This window comes from Triticum aestivum, chromosome 3B (assembly GCF_018294505.1).
Source record: "Triticum aestivum cultivar Chinese Spring chromosome 3B, IWGSC CS RefSeq v2.1, whole genome shotgun sequence".
NCBI classification, from domain to species: Eukaryota; Viridiplantae; Streptophyta; class Magnoliopsida; order Poales; family Poaceae; genus Triticum; species Triticum aestivum.
In genome coordinates, this window is record NC_057801.1 from 796,814,962 (window position 1) to 796,829,958 (window position 14,997).

A 14,997-nucleotide genomic window follows, 5' to 3' on the forward strand; every position below is an offset into this window, starting at 1 on the left:
TTCAGACGAGATTCCTAGCTTTGTTTAAATAAAGCGGCATAATTTCCTCTAAAAAAAGTAGTAGCACTAGCAGGTATATTGTTATGTGTTGGGGTGCCTAGGCCATCTCCGCCATCTGCAGCCCTGCTGGCCGGCGCATCTGCCGCCATATTGGCCTCCTAGCTTTTTTGAGAAAATGCTATCATGGCGGTTTGAAAGAACTTCAACTAAAAAACCCGAAGGCTCTGACTTTCACACAATAGTTTGAGAGGTCCCCGAATTCCTAGCTAGCACATCTGCCGCCATATTGGCCTCCCTATGACAGTAGTTAAACTTCATAATACTAAAATTGCGAGCTAGAAAAGGTCATTCTTCGTAAATGGCCGCGGGTGCCTCCTCCTTACCACCGCAGGGGTTCCAGGTGATAATGGCCACCACGACAAGGGTCAACACCCGATAACTAAAGAAAGAGACCTACAAGTACAATTTGTTAAGATTAGTCGTGACATGGACTTGGTGAATCACGGCTTAGCTAAACTAGGTAAAAAAAGCAGGAGAATCTGCAATGGGAGCTCCTATATCCGCCACAAACGTCTGCCGATTTGCCGGTCACTAGTTGGACAGAAAATTGCCACCCAACTAGACCTGTTCAAACGTCCAGGCTCACCGGCACCCCATACCTAGCCCATATTTCAGGCACCTAACCCTCGTCGATCCGACTGGTGCCTTCTCTGTTTTAGGTGATGACGCATTCATGGCGCTGCTCCAGTGCGTCGCCCGAGGGGCCAAGCCCAGCTATTTAAGCTAGACGGCAAGGCAACCCTAGCCCCGTCCCATTCCATCACCCCTCCCCGCCCGCTCCGCCGCTGACACTCCTCTCCTATTCCACTTCGAATCTCAGGCCCGTCGACACCGCCATGGTCCACAACAAGATTACCTACTACTAGCTGCTCATGCCGGAGCGCCAGGCGGAGATGCACGTTGCGGAGGAGGCACGCGCCGTGCATCACGTCACACGCGTTGCGCCCGGCCTGCCTCCGGATAGTCTGGAGGGCATGGAGCTTGAGGCGGCCTTCGTGTCCGAGGAGGCACCGCCGTTTCGCCAGGCCGCCATTTACCACGAGGTCGGCGGCTCCGACACGAACGTCATCAACACATCCGATGACGAGTAGTGCACGTGTTAGTTTGCTATGTTCAAGGTATGCACATCATGAATGTTGCATGGCTTTGTATGAAAATAAATATCGCCAAATGAGGTGTGGTTGTGATATGAAAATACATAATAGTCAAATGGGGAGTGTGGTTGTGATGCGTGAACTATGGGGGATGATCGGCCGGCTGCCCACGGACACAACCGGACGCGTCCATGTCGTTCGGGGGCTCACTTTTGCCATGTGTGGTTGTAGATGCTCTAAATGAACTCAATTATAAGAGATTTTGTGAACAGTGGAAACCTCATGTTCCCAGGTCATATTCAGAAGGCCACAAGGACTACTACAGATTGAAAACTGCAACATACAAAACAGTTGAAAAATTCAGATAGCAAACTGCAACATGCAAAACAGATGAAAAATTCAGATAGCACCACTGCTGCAGGCCTCACACACACACACACACACAGTCAGTTTTGGCAGGGTTATGGAGCATTTATTTATTCAAGTGCAAGCACTCCTAGTACCTAATTAAGAGAGTTCCCAACAAGTAGGGCTTTGGGATACATAAACCCAGATAAGAATCGTGAGGCATGCGCTGCAGATGGCATGGCAAAAGGGCAGAGTGGTCTTGCTTCAGTACGTGCTGCAGGGGTCTGCTAGAGCTTCACACCAAGAGCGTCACAGGCTCCAAGACATGTAGGCGGCGAGCCTCTCGACGGGCCCCCGGCGGCCCACCTTCACTCCCCCGCGGCACCGCAGCTTGATCCGCGCCAGGTGCTCCACCGGGATCCACGCAAAGCTAAGCCTCGCCGGCGCGTCCTCCTCCTCGCGGTCGGGCTCCAGCGCCTCCCTCGACCTCTGGACCCATTTGGGGTGGTAGGTCACCTGGTACCACGCCGAGGCCTTCATCTCGTACACCCGGTTCCTCTCGTCCTCGTCCAGGCCGGCCTCGACGCTCTCGAAGATGGCCCGGAACTCCTTGCGGAGAGCAGAGTAGGCGTTCTTCAGCCTCTCCTTTATGTCCCCCTGCTTCCTGCTGTTGTACTTGGGGAGCGACCATATGTGCTCCGTCACCAGCTCCGCCTCCGTGCGCACGCCGTACTGCTTGAGCAGCGCGTCCAGCTGCGCCTCGTACGAGCACTTGCACTGCCACGCGCTCGACAGGAAATCCGCCGCGCCGGGGACCTCCATGTCCGTGTCGTAAGGCAGGTCGTTCAGCGTGCAGGTTTCTTCTGGGACCAGGTCGCTGCTGGAGGCTTCTTGGATCGACCGGTACAGCCTTCCGAGGATCTTCTCTGATTTGTAGGAGATGGCATCATCCTTCCCCATGAAGTCGGGGTAGAGTTTTGGTCGAAGGGCCGGCGGCATCGACACGATTTTGCCCGTCTTGGGGAAGTCAACAGCGAATGCTGCTAGTTCTGCCAACTGAATGCACTTCTCGTCCATTGCTCCATACTCGCTCATATCGGCATGGACAACATGAGCATTGCTTATCGGACCCAGTTTCTCATTTACCATGTTCTTCAAAAAGAAATCAACGATATCCTGTTGTTAACAGTACAAAGACCTTGTATTAGTAAATATTGTATTGAAAAAGAGTACTAATAATATTTATCACAACTCAAGGACAAAGCAATTTGAAGAAACCAGATGAAATGAAGATGCACCTTAAAATTTGTGTATATTAGCTACATGTATCAGATCAATTGGATGATAAGAGCATATGTTCATTTACAAAAAGCAAAGAGAAAGAGCTAGTTGATGATGAACTGAAAAGTGTTTATGCCTGAGTAATGATCAGGAGTTCTTGACTTCAATTCCAAACGATGGAAACAATTAACTTAGCTTTTGGAAACAGGGTAACCACACATCAAATGAACCAAAAGGGGTATCGATCTACAACTGCAATCCAGACATCTGGTAAGTTAAAAATCTATGATTGTACTCTACAGCTACAGTTCTCCCAGAATAAAATCAAATTATATTGAAATCCAGCTGTACACATTAGGCTTCCTGGCTGTTACCTTCAGAATTTGTCAAGCCTTTAGCCCCTACCTAATACACACAAAAATATCAAGGGTGCAAGTTTTACTTTCTCTGGATCATTGGATCGACTCGACTCGACTCAAAACTAGTTTAATTGAACTAATCTGGATCTCAAAGCAAAGGAAATGGGATATAAATGAAATAACAAAGTGCTTACTGGGTTGTCCCTAAACAAATGTAGTTAAAGCTATTGTCATCTGTTAATCAAATTGCAGACAATATAACCAAATAGAGATAGGTCAAATGGCGAGTAGAAATTATAATCCAACAGTTCAAGAGGTTTAGGGTTTCCCATGCCAATTAACAGGCATGGAATTAGTAGGAAGAAACAGAATCCCTGATTCAGGGTCCAAACTATGATAGAATTTCCTTGACTATTTATATTTAAGTTGCTTATTTAGCTACGGCAGGGATTGTTTCAGTAAGAACACTAACATGTTAAGCAGAAATTACTAACGGGAAGACATCAGAGAGGTGAACAAGTATTTAATGGAATATATCCATACACTGAATTTTCAGGGAAGAAATGCATAAATGCCAAGGTTAGTTTAACTTACAGATTGGGTTACTTTGCGCGGTAGTTGTTTTGCTTCGGCTGGGGAGTAGTCCATAGGGTTCCAGCTTCTTTTGCCCGGTGGGATAAGTTTTTCATCCCAGGTCACAAAGTATAGATCCCCATCAAGATCACTCCCAGATGCTTCATTGGCGTGTGGCCTCTCGCCATTCTTGGGAAAGACCAAGCAATCAACAAGGTGATGCAAAGCAGGCACATCAATGGCTTCAAGGATCCGGACATCCCCTGGATGAAGGCACGGATTCTTTGCCATTACAACAGTACCTATAACGGTCTCTGCATTGTTGTTCTCTGAGGAAGATCTTGGTGCATGCTTCAGCAGAGAATTATTGAGTACTGGAGATGAGGCCCGAATAAAGCACTGTCCTTGCTCAAGGATCCCAAGTTCATCAAGGCAGCCCATCAACCACCTTCCCTTGGGAACAAAAATCCTTGATTTTTCCAAAAGACCCAGTAGCTGTGAGGACCTTATAGCCAACAGCAATGCTTTCAGGTGCGGCTCAGTTCCAGGTGAAATGCCAGCACTCAACATCAGTGCTGCGGTGTTTCCTTCGTCAGCACAAGAGGTGGTTACAACGTCAAAAGCAACATCAGTGTCAGTCAAAATATTGTTGAGATTAGACAGCATGTCTTTCTGCATTTGTGAAAAGATAGCATCCGGGACATTCAAGGAGGAGAGTAATGTAATGATCTGACGGTTTAAGAATCCTGGCTGAAACTTTGTCCATGAGACCACCTCTAACACAGTGTGGGAAGAGTCAAACTTGTGCATGCTTGGCCTCAGGGAAAGCTGTATCCCATCATTCTCTCCTTCCCAGACAGCTATAACACCCTTGAAGCCTGCATACCTGATCTGGTAAGCAGATGGGGGATTATCTGTCAGTTGCAGCTTCTTAGCGACTTCCAGTGCAAGTTCCTGGGTAATCTTGCCGATTCCATCAGAGAAAACGTACCCATTACGTTCAACATCCTCAAGACACTCATTGACCTCATGTGGCTGCATCACCACCGTTGCATATGTCGATGAGAAGCACTGCCCCATCCGAGCAGTATGCTTTGCTACATTCTTACTTGTGAACCGGCCCATCCATTTCCTGATGCTTTCTACAGTTCTCGTTCTGTCCGTTCTGTCCTCTGCAAAGAACCAGGCAGATCTGTCCCTCAGCTGGTTTGATGAGAATGCAAGAAACGAGTATTTCCGGCCACACATGTGGAAACCTTCTGTCAAAAATGTCTTAACACGCTTGTACACTGTTGTCTTATGCTGCAGGAACGAGTTTGACATCAAATCCTTGACGATCTGAGCAGCAGAGAAATTCAGCACATTGCTGTTGAGTTGCTGCATGCCCTCATCCATAAAAGTTACCCTGAGGAACCTGTCCGCGACTACGCAATAATGCCGGACAACACGGTTAGAGCGCTCCACTTGCGGCGGCAGGCAATACGCCCTGGTGGGCGTGATCACCAGCCTCCTCACCTCAGAATGGTCATCCCCAATCTTGCTGTTAAGGAGTTTGGGGTTTCTGGCAACCCTGTCCTGCAGATTCTTCAGCCTCCGGCACGCATCGAAGACCGGGAATTTGATCCCCCAGAATTCCTTGAGTGCAGCCACATTGACATCCTCCTCCCTCCCCAGGAGCAAACCGAAGAATTCAGGCGTGAGCTGGTGCTGATTGATCACTCCCTTGTGCACCAGCGCGTTCACGAGGAACAGCGCCGGAAACTTGATCCCCTCGGCGTGCTGCACGCAGAAGAAGAGGTCCTGCATCCGCTCCCCAAACTCGGGCTCGTCACGCACGGTGAGCCCCCTCCTCCTGGCCCCCCACCCACCGCCGCACTCGACGACGGTCACCCTCCTCTCCTTCATGTAGGCCAGCGCGCGCTCCATCTTGGACCAGAACCGCGCCGGGATTGTGATCCTGTAAACGCCGCACCGCCCGATGGCACCGCTGGGGGTGATGTCGGTGGTCCGGATCCACGGGTCGTCGTCGTCGAGCAGGTCGAACGGCACGGACTCGTAGATGTCGTCGTCCGCCGTGCGGTAGTAGACGAGCGGCGCCGCCGAGAGCCGGAGCAGCAGCGAGCAGTCGAGCTTGAACACCCTGACCTCGGCGACGTCGCGGACGGGGAACTCGAGCTTGACGTCGCAGCGCATGACGACGGCGGCCTCGCGGAGTTCCCTGAACGCGAAGGCGGTGTCGCGGGCGAAGACGAAGCGGCAGGAGCCGTCGAACGGGTCGACGGCGAACTCGAGCCCGCCGGCGCCGTCGTCCGGGCCGGGGCAGCGCCAGGCGGCGAGGAAGGCGTCGGGGGCGGGGAGGTCGCCGACCTCGAGGCGGGACCCGGGGAAGCGGAACGGCGCGACGCCGCGGCGGCGGGAGGCCCGGAGCGCGCTGTCGGGCGCGGAGGCGGCGCGGAGCGGCTTCCCGGAGAGGATGAGCTCGCAGCGGCCGGCGGCGTCGGCGGCGCGGCGGGCCGCCTCCGGGCGCGCGAAGTGGACGAAGGCGTGCGGCGGCACGGGGACGAGCCGCTGCTGCGCCTGGCCGGGGTCGAGGGCGGCGGCGGCGGCGGCGGCGGGGAGGAGGAAGTCGGGGTCCGCGTCCTGCGGGGTCGTGGAGGTCTTGACGCGGCAGCGCCAGACGGGGCCCGCCTCGAGCTCGAGGAAGTCGGCGAGGTCGCGCGCCCGGACGGCGGCGTCGAACCCGCCCAGGCTGACCTGCGTGGTCACCAGGTCGCCGGCGCGCGGCGGCCCCATTGCTGCTGCTGGCGGCGGTTGCCGCGGCGGCGGGCCGGAGGGGATTGGTTCGGGTTTGGGGTCGGTTTTGATTAGTGGAGTCGTGAGGGGGCAAAATTTTATAACCGCGACGAGGGTGTGAAAGGTGTGAAGCCGCCCTCTTTTTCTTCACTCATTTATGGTTTTCACTCGTCAATCAAGGAGATGAATGCATGGGGAAGCAAAAGGAGGATGAAAAAAGATTGACTGCATTCATATTGGTAGCATGGTTGTGATCTTGGAGCACCCAAATTATAAAGACAATACTTATACTTTTTACTGTTAGAAACCATAAAGAGAGTAGTTGCTAGTAATTCTCAAGTAAATATATTTTTTTCTACTACCTCCTCCTTAATGTATATAAACTTATAAAACACCCCCTCAAAATTTAGGGCTCCTTTGATTTAAAGGATTTACATAGGAATTTTGGAGGGTTAATTATAATCCTCGGGAATTATTCCTATGTTGGTTGTTTGATTCATAAGGATCCTATAGGAATTTTTAAGGATTTCTATGAGCTATCTTTCGTAGGATTTCTAGAATCCACACAAACCTCTTTGAAACAATCCTTTTGTTTTTGTACGATGCAATCAAAGAACCCAAAATCATAGGATTGAGATTAGCATGACGTTCCATTCCTATGCTTTTTATTCCTGCGTTTTCAGAATCCTGCAAATCAAAGAGGCCCATAGTTAGCTATACGCCAAAAATAATATCACTTCTATACCTACTAATAAAAGGAGGTAATATTTTTGGTTTGGCTGGTCCGGTGATTTTCGTCTACTTTGTTCTATATGTACCTATTTACTCCTATAAAGGATGGTGGAGTACACGCCTCCCTAGGCTCTCTGCAAGCGAAGCGAGCCTCCTGGCCATCCGTTGTCAGGTGGCTTGTTGTGGGAGCCTCATGGATTGTTGATTGAATCTATGGAACACTTGAATATACTCGCATGGAACTGTCGGGGAGGAGGGAACTGTCATACAATTCGTGAGGTTGTGGCCCTCTTAAAGCCAATTCCCCAAAGCTCATCTTCCTCTTGTAGACAAGGCAAGCATTTGTTGAAGTAGAAAAGTTGAAGTGGAGAATTGGTCTCAAAGGATTTTGTGGTGTTGCAAGTGATGGTCAAAGCGATGGACCAGCTCTCTTTTGGGACGAGTCATTGCAAGTAACCATTCTTGATTCATGCCAGAGATGTTTTGATGTGATAGTGATGGATGGAAGCACTACACTGGTGAGGAACTTTTGTGTATGGAGAGCCATGGCTAGAAAACCGGTACTTAATGTGGCAACATCCTAAGAGGTTGGTGGTGTGAGAGGATTCGTGGCTAGTTTGTGGGGATTTTAATGAAGCGATGTGGCAGCATGAGCACTTTTGTTTGACAATGAGATCGGAGAGTCAAATGAGTGCTTTCCGTGATTCGCTTGTGGTATGTGAGTTGGAAAATCTTCGTTTCTTAGGAGTCCCCTTCACATACGGTAATGGACATATAGGTGGCCACAATGTGCGGGTACATCTGGATCACGCATGCGCTGATGAAGCATGGTGTGACCTTTTCCTGAGGGCACGAGTGTTGCACCAAGCAACTTCCTGTTCAGATCATTGCCTTATTATGGTGCAGCTACTAGCCGAGGAAGGTAATATTAAGCACCGACGCACGCCTAGGTAGTAGATTATGTTGGAGAGGGATGCCCCTCCCAGAAGTAACTGCTTCTGCATGGATTGCGAAGCGGTCGGATGGAGGATTGGTGGAAATGACACTACAAGAGGTGACGAATAGCCTGAAAGCTCGGTGTCCCGAGAATTTTGGTCATGTGACAAGGGATATTGAAAAGTTGCCATCTTAGTTGGCATCACTTCAGCTAGATAATGCAGATCGGTCAAGGATAAGGGAGAAGATGAATTAGTTGGATGAATTTCTTTATGGAGAAGAGATGTTGTGGCTCCAAAGGTCTCACATCAATTGGCTGAAAGAAGGTGAGAGGAACACCAAGTATCTTCATCATCGGGCAGTTTGGAGAGCAAGGCGGAATTTTATTCAACACCTCCGTAATGATGATGGATCTTGGTGCTCCGACTGATATGGAACACATGGCATCCTCCTACTTCAAGGAGGTATAGAAGAAGGATCCTACCCTTTCACCGACAACGATACTAGATTGCATTGAGGGTAAAGTGATGAATGAGGTGAATGATGCCTTAATTGTGCCTTTCTTCGAAAAAGAGGTGTTTGATACCTTTTTTCAAATCGGTCCACTAGAGGCTCTAGGTACAAATGGGTTTCCTGTCCCTTTCTATCAATGAAATTGGGATATTGTCAAATCTAAAATTATTGCAGCTGCCCTGATGTTTTTTTAGACTGGAATCATGACGGAAGGAACTAATGGACTTTAGGCCAATTAGCTTGTGTAACGTAGTTTATAAGATTGTGTCAGTGTGTTTGGTAAATCATCTTTGGCCTTTTACGTACACAACTTATTTTGGAGAATCAAAGTGCCTTCATCCCTGGGTGACTTATTTCGGACAATTCGATCATTGCCTTTGAGTGTATTCATTTTATTCAGTCCTCGAGGAATGGACCATCGATGTACTATGCATATAAGCTGGATCTATCTAAAGGTTATGACCAGGTGGACTGGGATTTTCTGGAGGATGTCCTAATCAAGTGGGGTTTCTATGGAAGTGAATTTTTCTGGTTATGGCTTGCGTGAAGTCTGTGAGATACTAATATGTCTACAATATATCTATTTTTTTATTGTTTCATGCTATTTTATCACTTTTGTATGCTATTTTTATGGACTAACCTATTAGCTTATTGCCCAGTCCCAATGCATGTTTTTTGTCTTGCGGAAAAACCGTACCAAACGAAGTACAAACATGTGTGAGTAGTTCGGTAAGGTATGGGTTGAGGCTTGTTGTGGGGATCAATGGAAAGGTTTTAAAATAATGTCATATATGTGTGAAATAAAATTGTTCTGTAGATGTCTCTTGTCTTATTCGTGGTCTTCATCCCTGCAGGTACCAAGGATCATGGAGATTGAGCACCGGTGAGGTTAGGAGCGGGGAGACCGTGAAGTGTTATTCCGAACACCGATGACAGTAAGGTTCCGTAGGGTAACATGGATCATATCCTTGGCCATACATGAGGTGTAGTCATTCAATGCCCAAAACTCTTGTCTGATTGTATTATCTTAACTTTTGAGGCAACCCCGTGCGACGGATAGGGCCTGCGGTAGGACAACTGATTCTTGATGCGGGACTCGTGCCAGTCAAGATGTTATTTGGACGCATCCCCCACTTCGATCCATAACAAGCACATCTCAATGGGTGACTTCCGCGCACAAATTAAGATCATATTTGGTCCCAACACAAATACATGGTTGTAAGCATTAAGACATCATACTCGTACCTCTTTTTGTTATAAGTATTTGAATCACTATTTGCTTGCTTGATCCAGTCAAAAGCTGGATTTGACACTTTGACAGAAGCTTGCTAGAGACCATCGCTTCAAGGGAATCTTCCTCTCGTGGGTTCAATAACACAGGGTCAGCTCTAGGGAATAGGTGCATGATACAATTTTCCGTTCCAATAGAAGGAGGTATCACCCGCCTTGGGGATGTTCCAAGGAACATACAGACTTGCGCGATGGGCGGCGGTGGCGTCCGCGTCCGGGTGAAGAGAGTGGTGAGGGTACGAGAGGGACATGCATCCTGCTCCACCAGCATCCCCGCCTACCTCACCGTCGCCGTCTGAGTCTGCATCGACACCACCAACCCTCACCTGGTCCGGGATGTGGAGAGGTGGAGGGGAGGTGGGAGGACATGGCCGATGGGCGAAGGTGGAGCGGAGCAGCTTGGGCTTGTTGATAGGGGCGGAGCCTGGGAAACCAATCAAAGGGGAAAACAACGTGGGAGGTGGATGATGTCTGCTAGAACTACGTCGGTATTTCCCCAAAGAGGAATGGATGAATGTAGTATAGAGACGGTAGGTATTTTCCTCAGTGATGAGACCAAGGTTATTGAACCACTAGGAGAACCTCCTCACACCATGTAAATAGCACCTGCACACAAATAACAAATACTCGCAACTCGACGTGTTAAAGGGGTTGTCAGTCCCTTTCGGGTATGGTGCCTCAAGATAGGCTAATATCGCGAGGTAAATGTGGTAGATAGGATAAATAGATCGCGTAACAAATAAATTGCAGCAAGGTATTATTGTATTTTTGGTTTAATAGATTTGAAAATAAATGCAAAGGCAAATAGAAAAGAGACCCGGGGGTCGTAGGTTTCACTAGTGGCTTCTCTCGAGAAAATAGCAAACGGCGGGAAAACAATTACTGTTGGGCAATTGATAGAACTTCAAATAATTATGACGATATCCAACCAATGATCATTATATAGGCATCACGTCCAAGATTAGTAGATCGACTCCTGGTTGCATCTACTACTATTACTCCACACGTCGACCGGTATCCATCATGCATCTAGTGTATTAAGTTCATGGAGCAACAGACTAATGCAATAAGAACGATGACATGATGTAGACAAGATCTATTTATGTAGAAATAGACCCCATCTTGTTATCCTTAATAGCAACGATACATACGTGTCGTTTCCCTTTCTGTCACTGGGATCAAGCACCGTAAGATCGAACCCATCACAAAGCACTTGTTTCCATTGCAAGATAAATAGATCAAGTTGGCCAAACAAAACCCAAATATCGGAGAAGAAATACAATGCTATAAACAATCATGCATATAAGAGATCAAATAAGACTCAAATAACTTTCATGGATAAAAACATAGATCTGATCATAAACTCAAAGTTCATCGGATCCCAACAAACACACCGCAAAAAGGCTTACATCATATGGATCTCAAAGAGATCATTGTATTGATAATCAAGAGAGAGAGAGAGGAAGCCATCTAGCTACTAACTACGGGCACGTAGGTCTACAAATAACTACTCACGCATCATCGGAGAGGCAACAATGGAAGTGGTGAACCCCTCCGTTATGGTGTCTAGATTGGATCTGGTGTTTCTGGACTCTGCGGCGGCTGGAATTGATTTTTGTTGACTCCCCTAGGGTTTCTGGAATATTAGGGTATTTATAGAGCAAAGAGGCGGTTCAGGGGGCACCCAAGGTGGGCACAACCCACCTGGGAGTGCTCTGGTGGGTGCTGCCCTCCTCGAGGCACCCCCAGGTGCAGCCCTGCCCACTGGATGTCTTCTGGCCCAAAAAAATCCTCAAAAAGTTTCGATGAGTTTGGACTCAATTTGGTATTGATTTTCTGCGACGTAAAAAACATGCAAAAAACAACAACTGGCACTGGGCACTATGTTAATAGGTTAGTAACAAAAAATGATACAAAATGACTATAAAATGATTGTAAAACATCCAAGAATGATAATATAATAGTATGGAACAATCAAAAATTATAGACATGTTGAAGACATATCAATGGAGCCGATAGGCAGGCATTGTCGGCGGCGGTGGCCATGTAGGGGTTCTCTCACTCGTGTGGGGGAGAAGCACCATGGGAGAGGGGCGTCCGACCAACAAAAAAACCATAGAAAGAGAGAAAATTTTGGTGTGGCTGGAGATTTCCTTCGTTCGATAAAAATCAATGGGAGGAGGGGCGAGGCTATGAGATGAAACGACGTACCAACTACCCATTTAGGCCTTAAAAGATAATGTCCATTTCGACGTAGTGATACATATAGAGCGCCGCGACTATATCTCGCTTTAAACAAGGTCGAAGGATGTCTTGCGTCGAGCGAAAACAGTATCGGGCCGGCCCATTTAGTGTGCACAGGGTTAAAAGAATCGGGAAGAAAAGGGGTTTAGTGTGCACAGGGTTAGAAGAATCGGGAAGAAAAGGGATACAATCCAGGGATAGAACACTGGTCTCTGGGCTGAACGAGAGAGCTAGTAACCACTCGGCTAGCATCTGTTTGGTGCAAGTATAGTTGGGGGCGTCCTACATTAGGCAAAACGAGCTGGTTTTTCACTGTGTTTCCTGGTTTTTCTTTTTTTTTTCTTTTTTTTCCCACCGGGTTTCTGCGTTTTTTCTTGTTTTTCTTGTTTTCATTGTTTTTTCTTTCTTTTATCGTTGTTTTTCACTTTATTTCTTTCTTGGTTTCACGTGTTTTTTTTGTTCATGTTTTTTCGTTATTCTTCGATATAGTTTCTTTGTTTCTTTGGTGTTTCTGAAATACAAGTTTAACATTTTTTAAGAAATGATCAACATTTTTTTATACATATTAAATGTTTTTCAAATGCTTGATTAACATTTTTCAAATGCTTGTTCAACATTTTCTCAAATGCTTGATTAACATGATAAAAAAATTCATCGATGTCGAATTAACATTTTTCAAATACTAGTTCAACATTTTTTCAAATGCTTGATTAACATTTTTATATAGATGATCAAACAATTACAACATTTTTGTAATACATGGTCAACATTTCTTTATATACATTTAACAGTTTTCAAAAGCTTAACCAACATTTTCAAATATTCTTTCAACATTTTTTACATGCTTGATTAACATTTTATATACATGACAAAAAAATTCATCATGTTTATAATACATAGTTAACATTTTCTCTATAGACATTTAACATTTTTCAAATGCTTGATCAACATTTTTCTAATACCTATTCAACAAAATTACAACTGCTCAATTAACATTTTTCAAATACATGATCAATTTTTTATGCATTTTTCATCTACGTGATAAACATTTTATCCATACACATTTAACAATTTTCAAATGCTTTGTCGACATTTTTCAAATATATTTCATGGAGTGTTTTTCTTATATATATATATATATATATATATATATATATATATATATATATATATATATATATATATATATATATTAGAGTATTTTAAAGTGTGAACAAATTTTTTAAAAATAAATCGAAAATCTTAGTTAGAAAAAATACAGAAAAAAGGAGGCTGTGGCCTCCCGCGCTCCAGGGCCAGCCCATCTCGCTCCACTTCAGCGAGCGTCCCGTAGGTTTCGCTGAAGGCGGTTCCTATATGGCGCGCAGGTTGTTCACGTACGAGTTTTCTATCTCTTTTTCCGGTTTTTCTCCTTTTCCAATTTTGTTTTTATGTTTTTTGTTTTGCATTTGGTTTTTCGTTTTCTTTTCTTTTCTTTTTTGATCTTTTATTCTCATATTTTTTAATATTTTTTTGTGAACATTTTCTTTAAAATTTTAAACATTTTTTTGTTCACTAAATTCAAAATTATTCATGAAATTCAAAATTTGTTCATCATAATTTTTAAAAATTCATCAAATTCAAGAAATATTCATCCATATTTTCAAAAAGTTCATGCGATTTTTAAGAAAGTGTTCTTGAATTGAGAATTTGTTCATCAATTTCAAAATGTTCATCTAATATAAAAAATATTCATCATGTTCAAAAATCATTCATCATAATTTTTACAAATGTTCATAAAATATAAAAAAATCATCTATTTTTCAAAAATTTGATCCTATTTTTTCAAAAAATTCTTGAGTTGAGAATTTGTTCATCAATTTCAAAATTTGTTTGTTTGATAATTGTTTTTATAATTATGAAAATTCACGAACATTTTTAAATTTGAGAACATTATTCGAATTCAGGGATATGTTTTGGCCCCATGATTTTTTTTTTGAAATTCACATTCTTTGTAATTTTGGAAATCCTGAATTATTTAAAAAGAAAAATGAAAAATGAAAAATGAAACAAGAAAATTGCGGGCTCCCCGCTGCCGTTCGTCTAGGACGCGCTGCTCAAGCAGTACGGTGTGCGCACGGAGGCGGAGCTCGTGATGGAGCACATATGGTCGCTCCCCAAGTATAACAGCAGGAAGCAAGGGGGACATGAAGGAGAGGCTGAAGAACGCTTACTCCGCCGTCCGCAAGGAGTTCCGGGCCGTCTTCGAGATCGTCGAGACGCCGGTCCAGACCGAGGACGTCTTGGACGACGACGAGAGGAACCGGGTGTACGAGATGAAGGCCTCGACGTGGTACCAAGTGACCTACCACCCCAAATGGGTCCAGCGTTGGAGGGAGGCGCTGGAGCCCGACCGCGAGGAGGAGGAGGACGCGTCGGCGAGGCTTAGCTTCGCGTGGATCTCGGTCGAGCACCTGGTGCGGATCAAGATACGGTGCCATGGGGGAGCGAAAGCAGGCCGCTGGAGGCCCATTGAGAGGCTCGCTGCCTACATGTTTGGGAGCCTTTGATGATGCTCTTGATGTGAAGAAGACCCCCTGCAGTACGTACTGAAGCAAGACCACTCTGCCCTTTGGCCATGCCATCTCATCTGAAGCACGCCTCACTTTGTTATCTGGGTTAATGTACCCCCAAGACGAACTTGTTGCAACTGTTGTACCCCCTAGTATTGCCAAACACACACCAGGAGTCAGATCTGACGACTTTAACGTCTTCGATGGCCAACCTCGATCCTG

General features: G+C 46.0%; 1 protein-coding gene across 1 annotated transcript; it reads right to left on the reverse strand.

The window, feature by feature from the left end:
• Positions 1-1,495: 1,495 nt before the first annotated feature.
• On the reverse strand, positions 1,496-6,619 carry LOC123072503 (probable RNA-dependent RNA polymerase SHL2). Its single transcript, XM_044496064.1, has 2 exons — positions 3,737-6,619; positions 1,496-2,678 (listed from the first exon to the last, which is right to left on the reverse strand). The coding sequence occupies exons 1-2, from the start codon at positions 6,506-6,508 to the stop codon at positions 1,812-1,814; spliced, it is 3,639 nt and encodes a 1,212-aa protein (XP_044351999.1). The 5' UTR covers positions 6,509-6,619; the 3' UTR covers positions 1,496-1,811.
• Positions 6,620-14,997: the final 8,378 nt, after the last annotated feature.